Source organism: Trachemys scripta, chromosome 1 (assembly GCF_013100865.1).
Source record: "Trachemys scripta elegans isolate TJP31775 chromosome 1, CAS_Tse_1.0, whole genome shotgun sequence".
Lineage (NCBI taxonomy): Eukaryota > Metazoa > Chordata > Testudines > Emydidae > Trachemys > Trachemys scripta.
The window spans coordinates 193825690-193844266 of NC_048298.1; the positions used below are offsets into that span (position 1 = coordinate 193825690).

The following is an 18577-nucleotide window of genomic DNA, read 5'->3' on the forward strand; positions in this document are numbered from 1 at the left end:
GGGCTGCTGGTGGGTGGGAGGCACTGGGAGTGGATGTGGGGCTGCTGACGTATTACTGTGGCTCTTTGGCAACGTACATAGGTAAATTCTGGCTCCTTCTCAGGCTCAGGTTGGCCACCCCTGTTCTACATGGTAGCAGTATCAGCATATGGTTACATAGGCTGACATTACCCCATAATTGCTGCCCCATTGCTTACGGTTTCTTGTGTGTGTCTCATCTCTAGATTGTGTGCTCTTCAGGAACTGTCTTACTATGGGTTTGCACAGCACCTACTAGAATGGATCTTAGCACTGGAAGGCCACCTCGATTATCTCAATAGTATCTAATAAATGTGTGTATGTAATAGCCACATTGTTATTAAGCTAGCCTTGATCTTGCCCCTAAATTTGGGTGCCTGCAGTTCTTGGAAGCTAGTTTTGAAAGTTTGGCCTATAAAGGTAAATCAAAGGATTACATCTGCGGAGGGAGAGCTATGCTTTTGTATTACCCATGTCAGAAACATTTACATTTATAAATGCAGTATTTTTGTGCAACAATACAGCGCAGGCAGCACAATGAAATCAGATTTCTCTGTGGAAGTGCCGCCAGTACTTTTATCAGGCGTAAAGCCGGCTCCTGCACCAACCACTCCTGCATAGGGGCTGGTGCAGCCATCCACTCCCTTATTCCTCAATTGAGCTAAGACAGAGCTATCAAAATAAACTTTTGTCCCACCCAAGTTGTCTAGTAACATTTTGTGAAGTGCTCATATAGCATGGCGATGAGTGATACTGAAACCTGAACAGAATGAGTCTGGTAAGTCCCACATTAGGCCTCCGGTTTAGCCCAGTTTATGTAATTTTGAATGTGGGCAGTCAACTATAAAGCAGTGGCTCTCAAACTAGGGCTGCCGCTTGTTCAGGGAAAGCCCCTAGCAGGCCAGGCCGGTTTGTTTACCTGCCGTGTCTGCAGGTTCGGCCGATCGTGGCTCCTACTGGCCGCGGTTCGCCGCTCCAGGCCAATTGGGGCTGCGGAAAGCAGTACAGGCCGAGGGACTTGCTGGCCGCAACCCGCATTGGCCTGGAGCAGTGAACTGCAGCCAGGATCGGGCGAACCTGCAGACGCGACAGGTAAACAAACTGGCCCAGCCTGCCAGGGGCTTTCCCTGAACAAGCGGCAGCCCTAGTTTGAGAACCACTGCTATAAAGGATTTAGGGCTTGAACCTGTGAAGACTAGCGTATGTGGCTACCCACTTGGCTACATTTTGCAGGGTCAGACCTTATCTACGCACACTTGCATCAATTTAAAGATGTATTTTTAACCCAATTTAGTTCGATCCATGCACGTTTCTTTGTAGACGTGCTTATTTAATTGAGTGTATATTTTATCTTAATCCTGAAAAAAACAGATTTAAGCTAAACCCATATATGCTTAAACTGAAATAAAGTGTTTAAACTAATTTACGTGTCTAAAATACCTGTAGTTAAACTGGTGCAAGTTTGTTTTTTCTTCCCACTTTCCTCTTCTGATCTCGTATGTAAAGTGTTTTGAAACTCCTGATGAGACATATTATGGAAAATATAAGTACAGTAGTATTATCTTTAAGCCAGTAGGTTGGACTTCAAGGAGCAGGAATTGAGAAAAAGAGCTGCAGGGGTTTTGGCAGCATCTCTGTGGAATTTCCTCTCTCTGCATAAAAAACAAAATATCCATGGAATATTTTTAAGGGACTTTCCCCAAAATGTACAGACATTCTCATGGTTTCAGAGGGGAAAAAATAATGTTTCATATAAGAGGAGCTGCCGTGAAGGAGGTCCTGAGCCTCTGCATGAGGGGCTGAGAGGAGGAGGGTGTTGAACATATTTGGCCCAACATCTCTGGTCTATGTGATCTTTGCCTCTTGCTGCACATCATTTAGGCACATTTACCCTACTAATGAGCTTGTGATACCTGCGTTTATTTTAGCTGTAATAATGAACTAACAATTTTACCAAACCCTGAGTGCTCAAAAATTGTGAGATTTAAAAAAGAATGTATCTTTGGATTTTGCTTTGTCTTCTAATCTTTGAGCAATGCAGGAACATTCAGCTAACGTTTTCAAGCTTTTCTCTGCAACCAAGAGGGCAAGAAACCTGTTTAAAAGAAAAAAAAAAAAAGCTGGGGTCCTGGAAGTACATGATTTCAGGAGCTACAGCTTCAAGGAAAACAGCAAATATGAAACCTGGCAACACAAACTTGAGCTTAATAGCAAACCTTATGAAACTGTCTTGGTTGTGGGCACTTTTTAAGGAGGGGTGGTTAGCACCAAGTTTCAATGTGAATAATTAGTAACATTCACACAGCACTTTTTGCAAAGGCAGGTCTGGACGGTCAATGATCTCGGGATCTGATCCTGCAAACACTGGGCATATAGCACTTGCTGAGCTAGCAGTACTGTAGGTGGTAGGAAGGCTACCGGCTGGGCCCTAGCGGAGACACCACGCAGCAGGCAGAGGACGAAGCCCGGCAGCCCCAGCGCCGGCCGAGCAGCAGACACCGCAGCAGCGGGCAGGGACCTCCCGCCTCTAGCCGGCGCTGTGCGGCTGCAAGGCCCGGCCTGCCGCGTCCCGGGGCTCGCTGCTGCACCAGCCAAGCGCCCGGGCCCGTGCGGCGAGTCCAGCCCGCGCCTCCCCGACCCGCTCCCCTGAGCCCGGCCATGCTGGCGGCGCGGCTGCTGCGGGCGGCCCCGAGCGGGCTCGCCTCCCTCCACAGCTCCGCCCGCCGCCTGCGCGGGGCCCGCGTGGCCGTGGTGAGTACAGCCCGGCCCGGGGGCTCAGGCAGCGCTGGGCCCCGTAGCAGGGCTCAGCGCCAGTTGCAAACAGGCGGCGCTGGGCTCCAGGCGGGCTGGGGACCGCAACCCAGGCTGGGGGGAGGCGTTTTCCACATGGGGAGCTCCAGGGAACTGCGCAGAGCCCCCCGGGCGGGTTATAACTCCAAAGTGAAACTCTCTCACTGCCTGCTTCTGTACCTGTGTCCTCTGCTTGGCCTGGGCTGTGGCGTGTGCTGAGCGCGGGGTTAGTTGCCTCCTTAGATCTTGCTCTGCAGCTGATGACCCAGCTGGAATCTTTGAGATTAGTAGAGATGATTTGGTTTTTAAGCCAGTGGAAAGGGTAATGCTAGTTGAAGGAGACTGGCCACCCACCAAACACAGTCCTGGAGCTGAAGTGTCCTGCCGCTCCCCTGTTAGGATACCCACTCCAGGTATCAGAGGGGTAGCCGTGTTAGTCTGAATCTGTAAAAAGCAACAGAGGGTCCTGTGGCACCTTTGAGACTAGGGCCTTGGCTACACTTACCCGCTAGTTCGACAGCTGGAAATCGAACTTCTGGGTTCGACTTATCGCGTCTAGTCTGGACGCGATAAGTCGAACCCGGAAGTGCTCGCCGTCGACTGCGGTACTCCAGCTCGCCGAGAGGAGTACCGCGGAGTCGACGGGGGAGCCTGCCTGCCGCGTGTGGACCAAGGTAAGTTCGAACTAATTCGAACTAAGGTACTTCGAACTTCAGCTACGTTATTCACGTAGCTGAAGTTGCGTACCTTAGTTCGAATTAGGGGTGTAGTGTAGACCTGGCCTAAGGCTTGGTCTACACTAAACCCCCAAATCGAACTAAGGTACGCAACTTCAGCTACGTGAATAACGTAGCTGAAGCTCGAAGTACCTTAGTTCGAACTTACCTCGGTCCACACGCGGCAAGCAGGCTCCCCCGTCGACTCCGTGTACTCCTCTCGTGGAGCAGGAGTACCGGCGTCGACGGCGAGCACTTCCGGGATCGATTTATCGCGTCTAGACAAGACGCAATAAATCAATCCCAGAAGATCGACTGCTTACCGCCGGACCCGGAGGTAAGTATAGACGTACCCTAAGATCTCTTTCTTGAGTGGTAACAGCTAATTTAGACCCCATTGTTCTGTATGTATAGTTGTGATTGTTTTTCCCAGTATGTGTTACTTAGCACTTTTCGACACTGAATTTCATCTGCTATTTTCTTGCCTGGTCACCCAGTTTTGTCAGATCCCTTTGTAATCTTTGCAGTCAGCTTTGAACTTACCCAAGAATCTTGGGCCAAGATAGTTAATTTTGTATCATCTCCACATTTTGCCACCACACTGTTCGCTGCCCTTTTCTTAGATCATTTATGAATATATTGAACTGCACTGGTCACAGTACAGATTCTGGGGGTCCCTTCGAGTTCCCTCTCTCCATTGTGAAAACCAACCATTTATTCCTACACTTTGTTTTCTATCTTTTAGCCAGTTACTGCCATGAGAGGGCCTTCCCTCTTATCCCATGACTGCTTAGTTTGCTTAAGAGCCTTTGGTGATGACCTTGTCAAAGGCTTTCTGAAAGTTTACTCCCCATATTGATCGGCTCTCCTTTGTTCATATGCTTATTGACACACTCAAAAAATTCTAATAGATTGGTGATGCATGACTTCTTTTTACAAAAGACACTTCCCCAACATATTGTGTTTATCCATGTGTCTGATCATTCTGTTCTTTATTGTAGTTTCAAGCAATTTGCTTGGTACTGAAGTTAGGTTTATCAGCCTCTAATTGCCAGGATTACCTCTGGAGCCTTTTTTCAAAAATGGGCATTACATTAGCTACCCTCCAGTCATCTTGTACTGCTTGAAGCTATAGATTACATACCACAGTTAATAGTTCTTCAATTTCATATCTGAGTTTCTACAGAACTCTTGGTTGACTACCATCTGGTCCCAGTGACTTATTACTGTTTAATTTATCGGTTAGTTCCAAAATCTCCTGTATTGACATCTCACTGTGGCAACTTTCTCAGATTTATCACCTGAAAAGAATGGATGGGTGTGGAGATCTCCCTCACATCTTCTGCAGTGAAGACGGATGCAGAGAATTCATTTAGCTTCTCTGCAACAGCCTTGTGTTCCTAGAGTGCTCCTTTAGCACCTCGATTGTCCAGTGGCCCCACTAACTTTTGTCCGGCTTCCTGTGTCTGCTGTACATAATTTTTTGGCTGTTTGTTTTTGTGTCTTTAGCTAGTTGTTCTTCAAATCCTTTCCTGGCCTGCCTAATTATACTTTTGCACTTGACTTGGCAGTTTAGAGACAAGCAGAAGAGAGTCTCCTGAGAGAGGATGTGTAGGCTATTAAACTGATACCACCAGTTAGTTAATATAAATATGTCACTTTACAGTACTCTCTGCCTGAGCTGAAACTTTATTTTATTTAATCTGGTCCATGACATAGTTTGACTTTATGTACACACACTTCAGACCAAACTGTACATTACATTCACTCCTGCAGTCGAATTTCATAGGGCCTAAGGAAAGATAAATTAGTGGAGGTGGTAAAGACTCTAATGAAGTGAATAAGGTCAAAAGCTATTTGGTACTTCATAATTGAAAGGAAGCCATGATAAATAAGGTTAAAATTGGAGAACATTTAGGAGCTAGCTACCTAAATATTAACAGGGTTTAAATGATGTCTGTAGCAGAAATAATAATCAGAAAAGCAGAGTACGAAGGAACTGGGAATTAAAATAGGCTGGAATTCAGTCCCAAATGGGAAAATCACCAGTGGTAAGTATTTGAGGTACAGTTGGGAAAGCTATGGGCAATACGCATTCCAATAATACCTTAAATGCTAAGTGGGCAACCAAAAGCAGTGTGCTGGTGTGGGGAAATACAGAACCGCATAAAAGGGAACCAGAGGGCATTAAAATTACAAAAGAAACTGGGAAAGACGAAACTTGACAGGTTGTAAAAATAAAATCTAAAGAGGTAAATTGCACAGAGCATCTTAAATAACAAGAAGTTTTAAATATATATAAAATATGCATGCAATGGATAACTGATAATGCACTCACTAAGCTGCTTAAAAATGAGGGGAGAGCTTGGGTTAAGAAAGTAGAGTTGTTAAAGGGACACTGCCAATTGGAAACCTAGTCACTGTTTAAAGCACGAATTTAAAATAGTTTCAGGAAGTACAAATGCCCTTGGAATTTTTTGTGTCTTTACAGCCACAATTTCCCTATTTTTAAAATCTTTCTCTCTCTTTTTTTGTTGCTGTCTAGAAGAACCACACAAACAGGGAAAACTGACTATACGCCCAGTGTGTCAAATGCACAAAGTAAACAAACTGCAGAAATTGGGGAACATTATTTTCTCTAATCTCCTTAAGTTCCACTGTTCTTCAGTAATAGCCAGGATAGATTCAGACATGGGAGGATACACTTAGCTAACAGTTTGGGGTTATTTGAAAGCACTGTTCCCATGGCTAAAAAGGGAAATTCAGTTGAGCTATTTAGTGTACTTAGATTTTAAAAAATGACTTAGCTATTAATCTCTGATATGGATCCTAAGAATAAGAGTAATGTAACAGGTAAAATAGAGTGTCATAAATTCTGACTTTTGAGGTGTGCTTTTTAACTCCCTTCTGTTTGAATGAAAAGTTTATGTATGCATCAAGGTCTGAATATATTCCATTATATGTAAGATCACCCTCTTTACATATCTTAGGAGCATGAAAGCTCATAATATTATTTTTAGCCACTTTTGTGACTGCCATCACATTTTAAAACAATGTGTCAGTTTTTCAAGTCTGAGAAAAATGCAAAATACTTTTTGCTTTTCAAATCAGTAGTAACTACTGAGCCATTTGCCTGAATCGGAACAAGCTACTATAAATAGGACATGCCAGTTCTTATGTAACCCATCAGTACTGAGGCCACTATCTGTTTTGTTTGATAAGGGTGCAGCTGCAATTGCTTTATCCCCAAATGCTTGTGCAAGACCCCTAAAGACAGTCTGGAAAATACATATTTTGTCTGAAATGTTGTGTTGATTTTCTCTTTGCAGGTCTTGTCTGGATGTGGTGTGTATGATGGCACGGAAATCCATGAGGCCTCAGCGTAAGCAGCTTTGCATTATTGCAGAGTCCAGAACTGTATTCTTCACATGATTAGAGCATTTTATTCTATTTAATTAATTTCCAGTTTCCCAGGGTTGTCGGTACTACCCTGGATGGTGTGTGGTTTTCTCCCAGGGTTGGTTCTTTCCATACCCCATGAAAATCCACCACTTTGTCTCAGCTTTATGATCCTCCTTAAGTTCTCATATTGCATGCTTCCGGCTGAGGAGGAGTGGGCAGACTCCATCACCACCACACGCTAAGCCAGAGCGATGAGCTATTGGTAGACAATCCTCTCCCAAGAGCTAGCTGCTGCTCTAACATTTCCAGCTCAGGAAGCATGACCTTAGACTTCACTTGTTTCCTAATCACCTTCCTGGGCCAAGTTCCAGTGCCAGGATGGTTAATGTTCAGATTGAGTTAGACCCTTCGCACTGTACACCAGATAATGGGACATTGATCTTAATATCCTTTTGTGAGACTTTTGGACTCTTCTTACAGTTCTGAAGGAAGACTGTACTGGTTTCTGTAACAGGAGTAAATAACACAGCAATCAAAGGGGTTTAAGTAACATCTGCAGCTCATCTAGTCTTCCATCTCACTTTCCCCCCTTGACAGTCTATAATAAATGCCCTATAGAGTGGTGCTGAAGCTTTTCCTGTCGCGCCCCACCCCTTACCAGTAATGGACTCTGTCTATGCCTCCCCCCCCATTACTGCACAGTTGGCTCAGCAGAGGAACACGTGTGCTGAAGGGGGAGATGGGGGCAGAACTGGGAATGGGGGAGGAGCTGTGGCTAGAGCCGGAGCTGGGCTAGATAGTGCTCCCTCCCACTCCCTGTGGGCATTGGCCCAGGTCCTGCTGCATACATCCCCCTGAATGTTCCTCCACACCCCCTTGGGGGGCGCACCTCAAAGTTTGGAGAGCACTATCCTATACATTCTCTAAAAACTGACACTTTGTGGTCATTTTGTATGCTATGTTGTCAATACTGTTTTCCAAAACACGTAATATATTTCTGGTAGGACACAGAACCAGATAAAAACCTGCTCTAATCGGTTCCTTAAAGACTCCCTCTCTTCTAAGGCTTTCATCATATTTTTACCTATTTTGTAGCATTTTGGTTCACCTGAGTCGTGGGGGAGCTGAAGTTCAGATGTATGCCCCAGATATTCCTCAGATGCATGTTATTGACCACAGCAAAGGACAACCAGCTGAGGCTGAATCAAGGTAAGAGCTACATTTAATTTGCACAAGATGACTCCAGCTTCTTGAGCTTGTGCTGCAGAAGTTATGCCCTATGCTAAATATTTACTAGTAGCAATTTTCCCAAAGTATTTAACTTTATGCCTACTAATATTTTGTATGTGAGAAAAAACTTAGATTCTTTGTCTTGTGGCTGCCACTTAAAACCTTATTCCACTCCTTGTTCATGGGTACAGTTCTATTTCAGAAGCAGCTGTAGTTATTCAGGGTCATTATTTTTGACTCTTCAAAAACAACACCCTTCTCTTACACAGTTTCACCACACTTGTGCATGCAGTGGCTTCATTACTCTTATTGCTTCATTTCTTGTTCTTCAAGAAACGTTTTAGTGGAATCAGCAAGGATTGCTCGTGGTAAAATCGCAGACCTGGCTAAACTTAGTACAAAGGACCATGATGCTGTGATATTCCCTGGTGGATTCGGAGCTGCTAAAAACCTGTGAGTGCCAAGCTAAGTAAAGTGGTACAGAAATCCTTTATTCATAATTCAGACAGTGACCTTTTTACAATATATGTTAGTTTACATAGTATACCCCAGGGGTTCTCAACAAGGGGTATGCGGAGGTCTTCCATGGGGTACATCAACTAATCTAGAAATTTGCCTAGTTTTACAACAGACTACGTAAAACACACTAGTGAAGTCGGTACAAACTAAAATTTCATACAGACAATGACTTATTTATACTGCTCTATATACTATACACTGAAATGAAAGTACAATATTTATATTCCAATTGATTCGTGTTATAATTAGTGCTGTCGATTAATCGCAGATAACTCACGCAATTAACTCAAAATTAATCGCAATTAACAACATTAATCACGATTAATCGCAGTTTTAATCACACTGTTAAATAGAATACCAATTGAAATTTATTAAATATTTTGGATGTTTATGTACTGTGACAAAGTTCCTCCTCTATCTTGATGGGTCCTGCACTTATTGGCAGATTTGCTCACTTCACAGATTCACCCTGTGGGTCAGGAAACAGTCCAGAGACCTTCCCTTCTGGTAGAAGCTATAGTCCAGGTCAATTCCTCCTGTGTCTGATCAGGAGTTGGGAGGTTTGGGGGGAACCCAGGCCCGCCCTCTACTCCGGGTTCCGGCCCAGGGCCCTGTGGACTGCAGCTGTTTAGAGTGCCTCCTGGTACAGTTGCACGACACCTACAACTCCCTGGGCTACTTCCCCATGGCCTCCTCCCAACAACTTCTTTGTCCTCACCACCGGACTTTCCTCCTGATGTCTGATAACGCTTGTACTTCTCAGTCCTCCAGCAGTACGCCTACTCACTCTCAGCTTCTTGCTCCCAGTTCCTCTCACACACTTCCTCTCCTCTGGCTCCTCCTGGCTTGACTGGAGTGAGCCCTTTCATAGCATCAAAGGGGCCTTAATTAGAGTCAGGTGCTTAACTGCCTCACCTGACTCTTAGCAGGTTAATTGGAGTCAGGTGGTCTATTAGCCTGGAGCAGCCTCTGCTCACTCAGGGAACAGAAAACTACTTATCCAGTGGCCAGTATATCTCCCTTCTGCTACTCTGCTGTTCCCAACTGGTCTGGGTCTATCACAGTACATTTTCATATATATTCTATATTGTAAATGAAATCAAAGTGTATATTATTTTTATTACAAATATTTGCACTGTGAAAATGATAAACAAAAGAAATCATATTTTTCAATTCACCTCGTACAAGTACTGTAGTGCAATCTCTTTGTCGTGAAAGTGCAATTTAGAAATGTAAATTTTCTTTTGTTACATAACTGCTCTCAAAAACAAAACAATGTAAAACTTCAGAGCCTACAAGTCCACTCAGTCCTACTTCTTGTTCAGCCAAACACTAAGACAAACAAGTTTGTTTACATTTACAGGAGATAATGCTGCCCTCTTCTTATTTACAGTGTCACCAGAAAGTGAGAACAGGCGTTTACATGGCACTCTTGTAGCTGCCATTGCAAGGTATTTACGTGACAGATATGCTAAACATTCGTGTACCCCTTCATGCTCTGGCCACCTTTCCAGAGGACATGCTTCCATGCTGATGAAGCTCGTTAAAAAAATAATGCGTTAATTAAATTTGTAACTGAACTCCTTGGGGGAAAATTGTATGTCCCCTGCTCTGTTTTACCTGCGTTCTGCCATATATTTCATGTTATAGCAGTCTTGGATAATGACCCAGCACATGTTGTTCATTTTAAGAACACTTTCAATGCAGATTTTACAAAACGCAAAGAAGGTACCGATGTGAGATTTCTAAAGATAGCTACAGCACTTGACCCAAGGTTTAAGAATCTGAAGTGCCTTCCAAGATCTGAGAGGGACGAGGTGTGGAACATGCTTTCAGAAGTCTTAAAAGAGCAACACTCCGATGCGGAAACTATAGAACCCAAACCACCAAAAAAGAAAATCAACCTTCTGCTGGTGCTATCTGACTCAGATAATGAAAATGAACATGCATCGGTCCGCACTGCTTTGGATTGTTATCGAGCAGAAATCGTGATCAGCATGGACGCATATCCTCTGGAATGGTGATTTGAAGCACGAAGAAACATATGAATCTTTAGCGCATCTGGCACATAAATATCTTGCGATGCCAGCTACAACAGTGCCATTTGAACGCCTGTTCTCATTTTCAGGTGATATTGTAAACAAGAAGCCGGCAACATTATCTTCTGCACATGTAAACAAACTGGTTTGTCTGAACGATTGGCTGAATGACAAGTAGGACTGAGTGGACTTGCAGGCTCTAAAATTTTACATTTTTATTTTTGAATGCAGTTTTTTTGTACATAATTCTACATTTGTAAGTTCAACTTTCATGATAAAGAGATTGCACTACAGTACTAGTATTAGGTGAATTGAAAAATACTATATTTTGTTTTTACAGTGCAAATATTTGTCATCAAAAATACTAATATAAAGTGAGCACTGTACACTTTGTACTCTGTGTTGTAATTGTAATCAATATATTTGAAAATGTAGAAAACATCCAATAATATTTAAATACATGGTATTCTATTATTATTTAACAGTGCGCTTAATCCCGATTAATTTTTTAATCACTTGACAGCCCTAGTCATAATTATATGGTAAAAAGGGGAAAGTAAGCAATTTGTCAGTAGTAGTGTGCTGCGACATTTTTGTATTTTTATATCTGATTTTGTAAGCAAGTAGTTTTTAAGTGAGGAGAAACTTGAAGGTACGCAAGACAAATCGGACTCCTGAAAGAGGTACGGTAGTTGGGAAAGGTTGAGAGCCTTTGGAGTTAAGGAAGGCTTCTTTCAAATTGTTTGGGGATTCCCATGGGATAACATTTTCAGTGCTGCACATGGATGGGTGAGCGGGGGTTTCCCTACGAGATTCTTATTATTGTTAGAGTGGCATTTTGTAATCTGCAAATTCCACACTGAAAAATTTCCCACCAAAACTAGGCAGCAGTTCTTGTGCTTACACACCACATTTAAAAAAAACCCTTTCCTTTCTCTGTGGTGGTGATTTTTGGGGCATGTTGGAGGGATGTGAAGATTATAAAACTTTTAATTTTAGATCATCTCCAGTATCTTGCTCTTATTTCTTTCTGCCTGAGTCTATATAGAAAGTGTTGGGATAGTATTAAACTAATCACTAAATAATTTCCTTTCAAAAAGTTCATGGATTAGCCTAGTGAAACTCCATGTGTCTTGTGACCAGTTAGTCTTCTTGACCTCTTTGATTCTTTTGAGAAATTTTGAGTTTTTTTTTTTTTTTTTTTTTTAACCATCTGTCTTGGATGGTTTAGTCGTAACAAATCCTGCATCATGGCAGAGGGTTAGACGAGATGACCCTTGTGGTCCCTTCTAACCCTGTGGTTCTGTGATTCTATGAAATGGCTTCTTCTAGGATGTTCCTTGATGTGTCGTCATAAGAAATTATTTTTTCTGTTCTGGTAATGATCTGAAAATCTGGTAGCATTGCTGTACTGTTTCTGCAAAATGTTAGAAGCCTGATTTGGTAACGCTTAGTACTTAGATTTGTGGTTTATAATTTTTTACTTGACACGGTGAAGAGTTTGTATCCACTTTCCATTTTTGATGTCCATTGAGAGCTGCTCTGAGCGTACACGTATAAAGTCATAGCATTATATTGAGGTGTTAATGAAAGCGTCTTGTTGTGGCAGTTCCACCTTTGCTGTGGATGGGAAGGATTGCAAAGTGAATGGAGAGGTTGAACGTGTCCTGAAGGAATTCCACAAAGCTGGGAAACCCATTGGGTATGTACATTTTAGGTGCATTGGGTATGGTATATTTAGAGGAGCAATTAAAAGTACTGTTGTGTAGTTGATAATTTATATCAGAGCAGAGATAAAGCAAATTCTAGATAAGTTGGTGGATGTTAGTCTTTGAGCTAGAAAAAATGTATTCAGCCTTGCATTTATTACTGGTTAATTAAAAAAAATAATCTTCTTTCAAGATGGTACGAAGAAAGAGAAGTCCAGCTAAGAAAATGTTTACCTTGCTTCCCAGGAAAAGCATGATGATGAAAGAAATTACCTTTTCATGTTTGACATTATGATCTTTAAATACATGTATGCATTTGAATCTTCATAATTATAATTAATCCTTTTAAGTAGTAGTCTCATTGGAGTAACCTTTTCTATTTTTCTTGCAGCCTGTGCTGCATTTCACCAGTGTTGGCTGCAAAAGTACTCTCTGGTGCTGAAGTTACTGTGGGACATGAAGAAGAGGAAGGTGGGAAATGGCCGTATGCCGGAACTGCAGGAGCCATTAAAGCATTGGGAGGAAAACACTGTGTAAAAGAAGTAACTATATCCTTTCCGATTAATAATCAGTGACCACGTGTTGAGGGACACTGCTATTCTTAATGTATAAGTCAGCACAGTTGCAAAAATATACAGAGTCAATGCTTAACTGTTGATAGTCTGGTAGGATTATACTGTAGTATGATACATGTGGATTAGGCAACATTATTCCCATTGATTTATCAAATTAATTGTGTGGCTGAATCCTTACACATGGTGCTCAGTTGTTGCCTGAAAATTCCTTTGGCACAACCAGTACCGCGGTTACGTCAGAAGTGTTATACATAATGGCCTACAAGTACAAACTATCCATGGGAAAGGACCCCATAACTAGTCAGTTTTGTTTGAAATTCATTTCTTCCTTTTTCCAAAAGTCTAAAGCAGTGACCAAGACATCTTTATCTTGAAGCATTAACTTCTAAGCAAGGAGTTTCCTATCTTTTCATGTAATCTTTAATGCTCTTTTCCCCATTGATGCAATACTGGTATTTCTGACAAAATAAGTAGAACATCTCCATTCCGAGGCTACAACTATGGCCACTTTTACATTACTTGGGGGTTGGGGAAGATATTTTTTGAAGATGTAGGTGGTGATGTTTCATTCTACAGACAGCATCTGCAAATACTAGGTTGGCTGTGGTTTCCTTAACTCTCTTCCACGAAGCTCATGTAGACGTGAACAACAAGATGGTTACTACCCCAGCATTTATGTGTGAAACGGAATTACATCACATCTTTGATGGTATTGGGGCCATGGTAAAGGGTGTCCTGAAATTAACAGGCAAATGAAGTGGCTATCTGTAATAATAATAGTAAGTTTTAGGAAATTAAGCGTACAATACCAGAAATATCATGCATCGATGGAAACATATTTCCCCTGCTTGCCCCTTTAGCACTTTTATAAACCCAGACACAAAGCTGACAGTCTGATTCCCAGCTGTGTTCAGATATTGCAAAAATGTTTGCTACGTAAATGCATTGATTTCCAAGCACATCCTCACTAAAGCGTCTGCTGACTGGCTCTTTGAGTAAAGGTAATGCATCCCGTAACCTTAATAATTTTTTGGACTTGGACAGTTGGTGAGGGTTGTGTGAGAATGTTCTGAGACCAGCCAGCATACTATTCCAACAACAAAAAAACCCTCCATTCCTTCGAAAAATACTAGGGACACACATGAAAACGGAATGACATGAATACTGTGGAATCAGAATATCTGGAGCAGCAGCCTGGTGCAGTGGACTGAGCATAGGGCTGGATTGCTTTGTAGATTTCACAGTTCTGTTTCAGAGGCTGCATAGTGTGGTTGAAATGCACCAGTTACATTGCTGTTGCAAGGAGTAGATACAGCTGCTGTAGGACTGACTGCCATTCAGAGGTGGGGAGTGAAGTTACTGCTGACTGCTGTTCGTTCTGAGGAAAGCTATGTTAAAATGCATCCCTGGCTAGTCTAGCTGCCTTCCATTGAAACAGCTATTGTATTGAGTTCTCTGGGTGTGTCAGTCTGAACTTTGGCATTGAGAGAGTGCTGGGATCCGGGGACAGAGAAATTTAAGAGAACTGAACCATGGGGACACACTTACCCGTGTGTTTCAAGCAAGGCTGCAATAATTTGCTGGGTATGCAGTCATTTCGTATGTCCATGAGGTAAAAGTCAGGATCAGCTTTGATGTAGCCAATGGAAACAGTCATTTCTATGCCCCATGGTTAACGCAACATTAATTAAAACATTGTGTTGCATGGCCCTCCTTTCCATATTCTTTTCATGGCTTTTTTTCTGTTTTAAAAGGTGTGCTTTATCCAATTATGAATAAATCTGTGTGTCAGCAGCAGGACACACCTTATTGTAAATGCCCTAGCATTTTGAAGAATCTCTCCTAATTTAACTGCACAATAAGCCTTTTATATCTAAAAGAGGGCTTGAAACAGGGAAAAAGTATCAGCGACTGTGCCTTGTACATTTTAAAGATATCTTCCACATGAACGTAGTTACTTGCCTAGCAATGGGCAGCAGGCTGACTCCAGTGCTATTACCACCTTCCCCTTTCCAGACTAACAGCGCTCCTTCCATAGAAATACAATCAACTGTAAGAAGAATGAGGTATAAATTAATTAAATGTTGTCCAGTTATTTTCGTTTCCCTTTTCCTTGCATCTCTCTTTTAATCATAGAATATTTGCATTTGAAGGAACCTTTAGTGATTCATAGAGTCCAACAACCTTCAGCATTTCCATCTCTTTCCTAAATGTTGTCTATTCACTTATTTTTATTTCTCTTCCTGCCTCATTAACTTTTTTCTTTATAGGCCGGCATAGCATTCTGTTCCTTGTATTCTCTTTCAGCTCCAAGTTGTCTGTCTTTCTCTCTATTCACAGAAAAATAATGTCGACATAACAGAGCTTTGTGCCCCATGGGCACCAGCTTTTCACATACAAGTACCATGTTCCAAATACATTTGCCCTGTGTTTTTTAATCAACAGGAATTTTAAGACATGTACATGAAGTTGTTTTTCAAGAGTCCCAATTCTTTTGTTCCTATTATGATGATGATGATCTTAAAAGGTTACAACGTGGATTTTGAGGATGTTTTTGCCACCACATAGTCTGCTAATTTGTTTACTCTGTGATGTAATGATATGAATATACATTGTTCTGCTTATTGGTGCTTTTGTTATCCAGACTTTAGGCCTGCTGTCACTGTTAAGAAAACTAAACTAATTTTGATGTGGCTACAGAAATTTTCTGTGTGTGGTGTTAACTTTATGTACAGTGTTTTACTGTAGTATTAACAAAAATGTCATGTATGAGATATGTTCCAGGGAATATATATATCATAGTGGGTGTTTCAGTTAAAGGTGGTTCTTGTCAATTTTAAACTAATGAGCTTCATTTAGATTCTGATGTGGTCTGATTGTGTGATATCGCATTGAGGTATCATAAATACTATCTATGCCCTTGACTGGAAAGCAGTGGGGATTTAAGAAGATGCTTTTCCTTTGTAAAAAAGATAGTTCCATTTGAAAAATGGTTTAATCAATGCTCATGTGAAAAGAAAAGTACTCTTATGGAAGAGATTTTTTCTCTATTAGAGCATTTTTTTAAAAATACAAAACATTTTTGTCTAGTACATGTCCAGCGTGAGCTGAGGTTTTGAAATTGCACCACAAGCATATGCACTTCACGTTGATCACCTTAATAGTCAAAACTGTGAGCTTCAATAGTATCCTCTCTTGTGGAGGTTCTCAGGAAGCTAAAAACAAGAGCTACATACAAATTATATTAAGTTTGTTTGGGTGGAGGTTAGTAAACTTCATGTTGCTCATGATTTGTTACAAGGCTGGGTTTATGTGTGCAGAAATTGTCAGCTATCAGAGGAGCAAGAATAGAAGTGTAAGACATTGTTTTCATGTAGCTGACTACAAATAAAGGCTGCTTCCATATGTTTCGCTTGTAAATTTATTTATTAATCAACTTATTTTTTCAGATATAGGGTTATCTTAGTGGGGAGAAGGCAGGGTTTGAACTTTATTGAGGGTATGAAATGTTCTAACTATCTTTAAATGTTGAGTCAGTGGGAAAGCTCTAGAAGAAGGGGCTATATACAAGGAATTTTTTAAGCACCGTTCTTAAATGTGTGCCTGCCTTACATGTGCAGGAATTAAAAAGGAATAGTATATAAAGAGCACTGCAAAACGTACAGTACTTTGCCTGTCGATGGTAGTGAACTCCTAGGATTAATGAGAACTCCTACAGTCTGTGATAGCTGTTGTTCTATCTTCTACAGGGCTGTGTGTGTACCTCTTCTATGGCACTACATCTCCCAGGGTCTGGGTGGAGGTTTCTCTTTAGCTTCTCATCTTACCACAATAAGGCTATTGCATGTTAAGATTTTTCATACCTGCAATTTTCAGTGTGTGCAGCTCCATTGGAGGTAGCTGTAGTGCAGATTCAGGAATCTTCCCTTTCTGTTGGAATAAAGTTTCCTTTTCTCTGGGCTAGACAGAGGTGATCTTTTTGAGAAAGGGAGACATTTTGAAGAAGTAGCTAGCCCTATATCACTACCAGTCGTTGCAGAACTAGGTCACAGATCAAGACAATGCACAGCTCTTCAATCTGGTTAATTCACTGAATGTAGCTACCCAAATAAGAGCGACTTCCAGAAATACTTTCTTTCAACTGTGCCCTCTTTGGACACTTGCAATCCTGGCCATGGTGATCTATGGCTTTGTGACCTCCAGGTTGGATTGCTGCAATGCCCTATGCCTGGGAATAAACATACAAGCCCTTAAAACTCCAACTAGCATAGAATGCAACAGTGCACCTAGTAAGCATCAGCGGTGGAAGAGAACACATCACCCTGGAGTTCTGGTTTCTGTACTGCAGCCCATTTAATAATGGATCAAGGTCACAGTCCTAATTTTCTAAGTTTTCATGAGCTTGGGACTCTTACTTGGGAACCCAGCCGTCAGTCAACAAGACCTTTTAAGGCAGCTGTGCCCCTTATGAATAAGGAAGCCACCCACAAAAAGAGGGAATCGCGAGTGCTGGGGACACAGCTTTTTTCAGGGCTGGTGCACAGTTGTGGAAGTGCATTAATTGGGGAGATCAGGAGGAACATGAGCTACACTGCCTTCACAAAGACAAGACTTGTCACTGTGCTTGCCCTCAGCAAGAAATGCATTTTAAAACATCCCTTCAGCACCAAGGAGAGGTAAGGGAGAAAGAACCAAACACGAAAGAATGAATCTTTCATTTACTTGTGAGGCACTCAGATTGCACAGTGATGAGTACAGTACAAAACCCTTTCTGGTTCTTGTTGTGAGGTGAGGCTATTGCAGGACTTTAATATTTCCCTCCAAAATTACACTTGGGTAAAAGCCAGGTTGGGTAAGTCCATGTGTTGTGTGGGGGGGATTAATAGGAAGAAGGAAACACCTCTCTGGCAGGATTGTTTTTTTCCCCTCTCTCTGCGAAATGGTGGCTATTTGAAGATGCCTAGAAGCTTCTTATTTCTGTAAGAGGGGGGCACAGTGCAGCTGAGGTGATCAAAGGTCCATGGTAAGTACAATTGAGCACGTGACTATCGTCAGAACTCAGAGGTGTGTTCATATGTTCAGTCTTCCCCAGTCTCCCCCCTCCTCTCCTGGCAGGCACACATTTATACACAAAATAATATGTCCACAGACAATGTTTTCAGTCTGCAGCCAAAATGTTTTGAGAGCTGATTTATATGACTGAAATGAACAGTTTAGTCCAATGTTAGCATTGCTTCTCCAGCAGCTCACATATCTAAATATGTTTGGTGGATATGGAATATGGTTAACAGATCCTTTTGCCACACACTTCTGTTACACTTTTTGGGAGAGTGGGCTGGGGGAGGATGTGCTACATTATTCACTGTTACGCAGGTACAGCAAGGCCTGGGTTGCAAAGTGTTCCATGTGAACATGTATTATCATGTTCTGTCGTTAAAAAAATCCACTCTGGTCTGAGCTTGTGATACCAATTTCTCTGCGGTTTGAAGCTTTGGCCTTTCTCACTCCCAACAGCTGTAAACTGCTTATTCTGAAGAATGAAATTATGGGTAAGGACGGAGGCTTTGTCTCATTGCTTT

At 41.9% G+C, this 18577-nt stretch overlaps 1 protein-coding gene across 1 annotated transcript; it reads left to right on the forward strand.

Annotated features, from left to right (window-relative positions):
- Positions 1-787: 787 nt before the first annotated feature.
- Positions 788-16406, forward strand: GATD3A (glutamine amidotransferase like class 1 domain containing 3A). The gene is made up of 8 exons (XM_034771163.1): positions 788-796; positions 2428-2769; positions 6854-6906; positions 8022-8135; positions 8490-8609; positions 12324-12416; positions 12815-12971; positions 13626-16406. Exons 1-8 carry the CDS (start codon positions 788-790, stop codon positions 13752-13754), a joined length of 1017 nt encoding a protein of 338 aa, XP_034627054.1. The 3' UTR covers positions 13755-16406.
- The last annotated feature ends 2171 nt before the right edge of the window (positions 16407-18577 follow it).

Excerpts from the sequence above, each read along its gene's own strand:
- GATD3A (XM_034771163.1), top strand. Across the intron at positions 6,907-8,021 it reads GAAATCCATGAGGCCTCAGC|CATTTTGGTTCACCTGAGTC; the intron begins GTAAGCAGCTTT and ends CCTATTTTGTAG. Across the intron at positions 8,610-12,323 it reads TTCGGAGCTGCTAAAAACCT|TTCCACCTTTGCTGTGGATG; the intron begins GTGAGTGCCAAG and ends TTGTTGTGGCAG.